The sequence below is a fragment of the Dipodomys ordii genome, unplaced genomic scaffold (genome assembly GCF_000151885.1).
Source record: "Dipodomys ordii isolate 6190 unplaced genomic scaffold, Dord_2.0 Scaffold6, whole genome shotgun sequence".
NCBI classification, from domain to species: domain Eukaryota; kingdom Metazoa; phylum Chordata; class Mammalia; order Rodentia; family Heteromyidae; genus Dipodomys; species Dipodomys ordii.
Window position 1 is genome coordinate 7983711 of NW_012267222.1, and position 9709 is coordinate 7993419.

The 9709-nt window shown below is 41.2% G+C and overlaps 1 protein-coding gene across 1 annotated transcript in view; it reads left to right on the plus strand.

The window, feature by feature from the left end:
- LOC105998684 (arylacetamide deacetylase-like 4) overlaps positions 1 to 9405 on the plus strand; it is a 14958-nt gene extending 5553 nt beyond the window's left edge. The window contains 4 exon segments of the mRNA XM_013033478.1: positions 291 to 303; positions 305 to 344; positions 3857 to 3858; positions 8628 to 9405. Of these exon segments, the coding sequence (XP_012888932.1) occupies positions 291 to 303; positions 305 to 344; positions 3857 to 3858; positions 8628 to 9405 (833 nt within the window).
- The last annotated feature ends 304 nt before the right edge of the window (positions 9406 to 9709 follow it).

Genomic DNA, 9709 nt, shown 5'->3' on the forward strand with positions numbered 1-9709 from the left:
TCTTTTTGCTTATGTGGTGCTGAGGAGTCGAACTCAGGGCCTCATGCATGCAAGGTAAGCACTCCACCACTGAGCCACCTTCCCAGCCCTTGACTTGAGTTTTGACACTGAATGGCCTTTGTAAGGGTTTGCCCAGGTAGAACAGGTAAGGGTCATTTAAAAGGGGGAAAGTATAGTTACTGAGTGAGGATGTCAACCCCAGAGCCTCATTGGCTGTGTCATCTGTGGCACAATGATGGGAATTTCTGGACTCTCCTTATGCATCTTGCTGGGTTTTTCTTGTGTTGCAGATTCTTACCACAACCACACAGGCCAGGGAGACAAACTCGGTGCTGATGGCAGTGGTATAAGTGGCCCAGGAAAGATGCTTATATAAGAGATGGAGAGTAAGGGTGAGTCCTGAATGATTGTAGACCATATATTGTGGGTTTACATCGGAAGAGACATCCTATATTATTGTCACAGACACAGGAATCACATTGTCCCAAACAGGAAAGCCTGGAATTATGCCCATTATTATGGAGTGCAAAGAGGAAAGGTCATAAATACTACATTGCATGTCTTCAACCCTGTCTGTCTGTTTAATTTTCATCAAGGTGTCAAATACCTTAGATAACAATATGCATGAGAACAGATTTATTTAAACTCATGGATTCAGAGGGTCAGTCCATGGTCAGTTTGTTCCATTGCTGTGTGCCTGTGATGAATCAGAACATCAGTCAAGGCAATGGGAAGACATGTAAAGTTCACTCATGGCAGCCAGGAAGCCAAGACAGGAATGGGAAAAGGAAACCTTTCAAACATACATCCCATTGACCTATTTCCTCCAGCTTGGCTTGAACATGACATTACTTCCATACTTCTATCACATTGACTCATTCCTTGGTGAAGTCAGAGTAGTTGTTATCCAATTACATGTCAATGACTGAATTCACCACTGGTGCAACAAACACTGAACCCATGAGCCTTTTGGGGATACTTCATGTCCAAACCATAAGAATCTATCTACCATGGGCATCAAGAGCATAGAGACATTTCATAAGACAGAAGGCACTTAGTCTTTGTCCAGGAGTAGTTTCTAAAGGCTTCATAACTCCAACATTGTTCTCAGGTTCTAATCTCATATCTCCTCTGAGACTCAAGGTAAATTATGAGCTGTGGTTCTCTGAAAACTGAAGAGGAAATTAAATGTGTCCATTGACTAATTGTACTGAGTATGCATCTCCATTTCCAAAGGTAAGAATTGAGACACAGAAGAGGTGATAGGATCAGAGGAAGACCAAAACACACACATTAAATCCTGTAGATTCATGTCTACCATTCAGGGCAAATGATGATGTTATGTGGTCTCTAAGAGTCTTACACAATACACCCTCTGTAGTCTTTCATGCTGCAGCCAGCTCACCCTCTCTTGTGCTGGCTATGATCACTATTTGCAGCTTTAGTGAGCAGACATTCTTCATTCATTGCATCATCAACTTGCTTGGATCTTCCTTGGAGGTTAGGTTTTATGCTCACACTTTCATCCATCAGCTTATGTCAGCAGTTGCCTGCAGGGACTCCAGTACTGCCATCATTGGCTAGATTCCCAGGCTTCCCTCTTATATCTAGATGTCAGTCTCCATCAAACCATAAGTCTTGCTATTGCAATCATTACCTCATGGGTGATGCCAATAGCTGTCTACTAGTAGCTCAGAAGGTAGCTGGGCCCCTGGGTGCCACTGTTGCAGTTTTTTCCTATTGCATGTGTTGTGGACCACTGTGAAATGAACCCAAGACTGAATTTCCCAGGAGGCCCTATGCAAGTGAAAGTGTTTCAAATGCGTATAAACTTTTATAACTCAGAGTCTAAAAATTGTGTGGTCTGGCTACTTCCTGAAATATCCTCAAGGCACCTGTTTTATTCTTCCTAAAAGATGTATTGATTTCATTATCTTTGATTATCTTTAGCAATCACATTTAACTTATTAATAATCTTCACTATACTATTTTTTAAAGCCAAATTGCACATTTTTCCAGATTTTTCTCCTCTGCAATTTATTCCTCATTTTCACTATCAATCTGGATAACAGGACCCAGAAATAAGGGTGTCAAGCTTATAAGGTGAACTACCTGAAATTTCTTTCACCATGTGAATTAGTCGAACAATTTCAGACTCAAATGTCTCAAGGCATGGCCAAATATAGATAACTTCTTTGCCAGATATAACACAAATAAAATTTAGTCCAGTTTCTAATAGAATCATGTTTCCATCTGAGACCTCATGAGCACAGTCATATGTCTACATTCTTATTGGCATTCTGCTCTTGAAATCTCCACCTAGCCTCTTGTTTCTTCCTTGTACTTCCAGCGTTCTGGGTCTTTACTCACACACATCTCCTAAATTTTCCAAATTCTATCCACAAAATAGTTCCAAAGGCTTCATAACCACATTGTGAGTTAGTCACAGCTCCTTCACTTTCCTGGTACTAATTGTCTCTGTTTGTTACACTTTTTCTTCACTGTGAAAAATACTTTAGGAAACAAATCCTGATAGGAGGTATTTATTTTGTCTCCTAGTTCAGAGATACAGTCCATGACCACTCTGCTTAATTGCTGTGAGTTGGGGTAAGACCAAATAAGGTGACAAGATCTTAGACAAATGGTTTAACCAGAAGAGAAAAAATAAAAGAGAGAGAGAGAAAGAGAGAGAGAGAGTGTGTGTAATTGAGAGGAAACCAGGGGGAAAATTCCCTTCAAAGTAGATTATCTTCCTTTAAGACCTGCCTCCAATCACCACCCAATGAGACAAGAGATTATGAACCCATTAGAGGGGAATTTTTTGATTAAGTCACATCCTTCAATATGGAATCATATCTTAAACATAGGACCGACCATCTGGGCACCAAGATTAAATAAATATGCCTTTTGAGGACACCTATATGCAAAGTATAAAAGTGACTGAGGTACAATGGAGTCTTCATAGGAATTTAGTTAATAAACCACATTCTTAGTACAGGCAGGGTTGGTGATGGTAGGGTAGCAGTATTGACCATGAAAATTCTCATCCAGGTCTGGTTTGTTGTTGAAGTGATGATTCCTCATACTCATTGCAGTTAAAATATTTACCTATATACCTACCAAGTTTAAGCCAGGCAGGTATTGATGGAGAGTAAAGCTGAAACCCCAAGACTGGTCTATGGGAAACAAATGGGACTTTGAGTGAATAAAGGGGCAGAGGGCCATGATCTGTATAATTCCAGTTCTTCTACCAAGACATCACAAAACATTACCAGGAGGGGAGTCTGGAGGGAGAAGGCAGAGGAGAAGCTGGGGGCTAAACAAGCTCTCACACACCAGTTTTAGTGTTCCAGTGAAAAGTCCAAGGCTAGAGAGTCATACCAAGTGTATGATCATAGTACAGAGAGTTTGGCCAGAGAGGAAAAATCCAGGCAGCTTGGTTAAGGAGACAAATTCGAGCACTCACTGGTGTCTGCGGTGGCAGCAGTGGCTGCTGCTGCTGTGGCTGCCATATCAACAGAGAGAGCCTGGAACAAAGGCACCAGAGGCAGTGTGTGAGTGGATTATACTTATCTCCAACAAGAACTGATAAGGAGCAGAAATCTTTTCCCAGTTGTCCACAGACAGTCATAGACAGTGGATGGCTTGGAAACCAAGGGTAAGGCATGAGTTACCCCCAAGCCATCCTCACGCCTTCTCACAGAGCAGTGGTGGGAAGATAGCCCCTCCTCAACCACCAGAGAAGAACTCCAACTTTGATACTGACAAAGATCGGTCCAGAGCAGCTAGCACATTACTCAGGTCTTGGAAGAAGACAATAGAAGCTATTCAACAGGTAAAAGGAACCTGACTTGAGGGGTTCAGCTACACCCAGAGGAAAGTAGCCCTACACAGGCAGAAGAAGCTTTGCCCACAGAGGAGTGACTTTCTTCACAGGGTAAACAGCCAGAGGCTACTCCTCCCCACTGCTGCTTAGGCAGAAGACCCAGCAGCCCGAGGGTAAAAAACAAAACAAAACAAAACAATTGAAACTCAGTGAGTAAATCCTGAGAATGGCTCTAGGCTGGGCTGTGTGAGTGTCTCAGGAGCTAGCCCCTCAGGGAAAAGCTACTGATTGCTGACAGGCCTCAACCCTACCCACAACCTAACCCCATCACAGCAACTCCAAACTAGAGGAAACAGCCTTCTCCCTGTTTTGTGATACTCAAAGCAGATTTCCCTCCCGCTGAACTAGTGTGGGAGGAGGGTCATAAAGTCCCTGGTAAGGCGGGGCTTTCTGTCTGCTTGACCAAACTGGTTTAAGAAACCAATCAAGGCCCAGGAAAACCAAACACCATAAGAAAACCAGAGACTCCACCAAGAGACTGGTTATGGACACAGGGGAGACACAAGATCCCCACAAGAATCAAAGAAGAAGATAGTTGGCACAGCCCCCAGGAAAGTGGACAACATGGCAGGACCTACCAAAAATCTCACAGTCCTAACTCTCAATCTTAATGGACTTAACTCTCCAATGAAGTGACATAGATTGTCTAGTTGGATCAAAAAACAAGATCCTTCTATCTGCTGCCTTCAAGAGACATACCTTGCCCACAAAACAAACATATTTTGAAAGTGAAAGGCTGGAATAAAATCTATCAAGCAAACGGTCCCCATAAACAAGTCGGAGTTGCAATCCTAATATTAGATAAAATAGACTTCAACTTAAAATTAGCAAGAAGAGATCGGGAAGGTCACTACATACTAATTAAGGGATCTCTCCTTCAGCAGGATATTACAATTCTAAATATCTATTCACTAACAATGGGGCACCCAAATTTATCAAAGAAACACCACTTTCCCTAAAATCTCACATAGATTCAAATACATTAATTTTTGGGTACTTCAACACACCACTATCTCCGTTGAAAAGATCAATCCAGCACAAACTCAACAGAGAAACCTCGGATCTAAACAACTGCATAGGTCAACCAGACTTAACAGACATCTACCGAATATTTCACCCAGCAGCATCAGAATACATGTTCTTCTCAACAGCACATGGAACATTCTCCAAAATAGACTATATTCTATGTCACAAAGCAAATTTGTCCAAATTCAGAAACATTGAAATATGCCCTGCATTCTCCCAGACCACAAGGGAATAAAATTAGAACTCAACACCAAAAGCCACCAAAGAATATCCTGTAACACATGGAGGCTGAACAGCATACTGTTGAATCACCAGTGGGTCATGGAAAAGATTAGAAAGGAAATTCAAATGTTCATGATATTTTACAAAAATGAACACACAAATTATCATCTCCTCTGGGACACAGCAAATACAGTACTCAGAGGCAAGTTTATAGCTCTGAGTTCCTACATCAACAAATTGGAGAGAGCTGAAGCCAACAATTTAAGGAGGCACCTGAAGCTCCTTGAAAAAGAGCAACAAGCTAAACCCCAATCCAGTAGATGGAAACAAATAATTAAAATTAAATCAGAATTAAATGAATTAGATTCCAAAAAAAACATAGAAAGAATCAACAGACTAAAGAGTTGCTTCTTCCAAAAAATTAACAAAATTTACAGACCCTTAGCAAATCTTATGAGAAAAAGTAGAGAACACACCCAAATAAATAAACTCAGAGATGAGAATGGAAACATCACCACAGAGACAACCAAGATTCAGAACATTATAAGGGAATACTTCTCAAACCTTTATGCTAATAAGTTTGAGAATCTGGAAGAAATGGGTGACTTTCTAGCAAATATTGATATGCCCAAACTAAACCAAGATGATTTAAACCTATTTAACAGACCCATATCAAGTATCAAAATAGACCTTGCACCCAAGAAAAGCCCAGGACCAGATGGATTTACACCTGAATTCTATAAGGCCTTAAAAGCAGAACTCACACCAATACTCCAATTCTTCAATGAAATTGGAAGTAAAAATTCACTACCAAACTCTTTCTATGAAGTAATTGTAACCCTAATCCCAAAACCAGGAAACCCTCATCCCAAAACCAGGTTGGGACTCATGAAAGAAAGAGAACTATGAACCCATTTCTTTAATGAACATCAATGCAAAACTCAACAAAATTTTGACCAATCAACTTCAACAACTTATCAAAAAAAAAATCATACAGATGGGAAGGGATGTAGGAGAAAAACAAAGGAGGAGGTAACAATGCTCAATAGGAAATGTACTCATTACCTTACTCATGTAACTGTAACCACTCTGTACAGTATCTTTATAATAAAAATATACAAATATACACACACGTACACACACATGTGCAGACATATGTGTGTATACACATGATGTGTCTATACATATATACACGTATACATATATACATATGTGTGTATACACACATCTACAAATACACGAAAAAAGCAAATGAGTCCCTAAATTCAAGCTCAGTACCAATACACACACACACACACACACACACACACACACACACACACACACCCTTCTAGCTTTCAAATGAACCAGAAAAAGTTGAGTGAAAACTCCAAGACAGGGACATAAAATATTTTTCTTTGTTGTTGTTTTTAATGTTTTTTTTTTTTTTTGTCGGTCGTGGGGCTTGAACTCTGAGCCTGGGCGCTGTCCCTCAGCTCTTCAGCTCAAGGCAAGCGTTCTACCACTTGAACTACAGCGCCACTTCCGGTTTTCTGGTGGTTTATTGGAGATAGGAGTCTCACGGTCTCTCCTGCCCGGGCTGGCTTTGAACTGCGATCCTCAGATCTCAGCCTCCTGAGTAGCTAGGATTACAGGCATGAGCCACCAGCGCCTGGCTTTGTTTTTTAATGTTCTATGTAATTTTTTTGTATTTTTCCCCCAGTTGTCACTGTATTTGATTTTGGTACCCTGGGTATTGTATATATGTCTATCTGATTTAGGGCAGGGAAGGGAAATAAAAAAATGGTGAGAGAAATGACAAAGGGAGAACCAATGCAATGGTGATACTTGTGGGGAAATCTGTGGGGAACACAGGTAGCAAAGATGGCCCTAAGCGGAAGTTGAGTGGGCAGAGCTGGATTTGTTCAGGTTCAGTGTGTAAACAACTCATGAAAGCTTAGGTGCATGTTAAGGTGTGGCCTTTCAGTGATTGGTTGATCCCATTTTAAAAGGGGATGCTCCCTGTTAATAAAAGAGTTCCTGCTTGATTTGACTCCCCGCTGTGTCTGATTGTCTCCTGGGCTAAGGGAGGCTGGGGAACGGGCCAGTGGCTGCACTTCACTTCACACTTACCTCTCCTCAGACCCGGTCCGTCCAAAGACGGATGAAGACCCATCAGATACTCACTAGATCATATATTGGAAATGATCTGGACAACTTGGGCGAGTTGCGGGGGGAGGAAAAGTGGGAAAAATGAGGGATTAGGTAACAAGTTTGACAAGAAATGTACTCACTACAGTTACTTATGTAACTGTAACCCTTATGTACATCACCTTGACAATAAAACTAAAATTTAAATTAAAAAAAGGAAAAAAATTACCAGGATACAGTTTGCAGAAGGAAGAGAAAGAAATGAAAACTTATCTATTATACTCTGCCTGACCTGCTGAACTCATCATCCTGGTAGCCTGCAAGTTGGGTATGGTATAGCAGTGTGAGTCAAAGAAGTTACGTAGCATCTCTTGTCTCTGTAAGAAGAATGAGGAGAACAACATTTAGCTAGAATTTTGTGACTTACACTTCCTTGGCTGCCTTGCTATCTGATCTTCCATCATTGAAACTTAAATCTCCAAAAGTCTTAGAGACAATGAAGATCCCGGGAAAGAGTGCACAAAACGGTGTGCAGAAATAACTACACTTGTTTGTTATATGGAATTTCTCAAGTAATATCATACCAGATAGTTGCAGAGATGTATCTTTTCTCTGGTACATTCATTATTCTGGAGACCAGAGGGTTACTTTGAGCAGCCACCGAGTGTGGCTTAAATACAAGATTTTCTTCAACTCTCCCTTTTCCTCTCTTTCTTCCCTTTTCCTTGCCTCTGCTCCTTCTACTTCTCTCCTTTCCTCTCTTCTGTCCTCTCCTCAGGTTCTCTGCTAACCATAACTTTGCCTTGATCTCTTTACCTTAATTGAATCACACTGCTATATTCTACTTAGTTTTGTGGACACTGTGGTTTGATGGTTTCAGCCGATGATGCAGAGAATAACAAGAAAGCTTGATTTTCTCTCACTTCCTTCTTTAAACGGTGTCACTCGAATGTTTCATAATCTCTAGGTGTAAGAACTGGAATGTAGAGATCAGGCCTCTCCACCACTTTCTTCACACCTCATTGGTGTCCTAAGGACCAGATTTAACTGTCTTTCTCATCCTCCAACATTCTTATTTTTCTGCTTCCAAAGCAAATATCATTGTATTTGAAAAAATCTTGTGGGGGCTTTATTCGTCTATAGAAGCAGAACATGGGGTTGGTTGAGATTGTTGGCTACTCTAATTATAGACAGATTGTTCACATCCACACAAAAAAATGGAGATAAGAATCCTTAGTTGTTGGTCACAAACTCAGGATTTGATCAGGTATGACTCATGCATGTGGTGGGGAGGGGTGTAGAAGACAGGATTCAAGGGGCCTTCATTGACCTCTGGACTCACCTCTGTACCTTTCCTCCCTAGATACCACAAGTATCCTGACTACCATTACGCCATCACTTTCCATGATTGCCTGAATGCCTCCATCCACCTCCTGAAGTCACTGAAATTCTATGGGGTGGACCTCTCCCGGGTTGTGTTCTGTGGAGACAGCAGTGGAGGTACCATAGTGGCCAGCATAACCCAGACTTTGATTGGCAGACCAGATCTTCCCCACATCCGAGCTCAGATCCTGATTTATCCATGGGTGCAGTTTATAAATTTACAGCTATCTTCATTTCAGCAGAGCAAAAGTATTCCATTGCTCACCAGAAATTTGATATTGATGATCATGTGTAAATATCTGGCCATTGACTTGTCTTGGAAAGATGCTCTATTGACTGGTGCTTGTATTCCTGTGGATGTTTGGGAGAAGTACAGGAAGTGGCTGAGCTCTGACAACCTTCCTGAAAGGTTCAGGAAGAAAGACAAGCAGCAACCCGAATTTCCTGAACCTTTTAATGAGGCTGCCTATCTGGAAACCAAACACATTTTTGATATAGAAAACTTACCCCTTCTAGCAGACGACAATATCTTTGCTCAGATTCCTGAAGCCTTCATCGTGACCTGTGAGTGGGACATCCTCCGAGATGATGGCCTGCTGTACAAAAAGCGCCTGGAAGACCAGGGGATCCCTGTGACCTGGCACCATGTGGAGGATGGTTTTCATGTATGCATAAATTTCTTTGATAAGAAGATTTTCTCTTTCCCCTGCTCCTGGAACATTATGAATACTGTTTTCAGTTACATAAAGGACATATGAAGACCTAACAATTCAGCTTATACATAGTACACTTTCCTAGGTTTCGTTAGGCCCTTGATTCAGTTCTGAGAATTACAAATAAAAGAACAAAGTGAAAAAAAGTAAACAAAAAAGCTGGAAGCATGGCCCAGTGGTAAATCACCCGCCTAGCAAATGCAAGGCTGAGTTCAAACAGGAGGAGTACCAAACAACAAACAAAACAAGTAACAGACAATCACCCAAAAGACATATAGAAACTCCCCCACCCACCTAGAACTAAGGCTATTTGGTAGTAACACTCTGAATTAGGAGAAACTAAGCATGA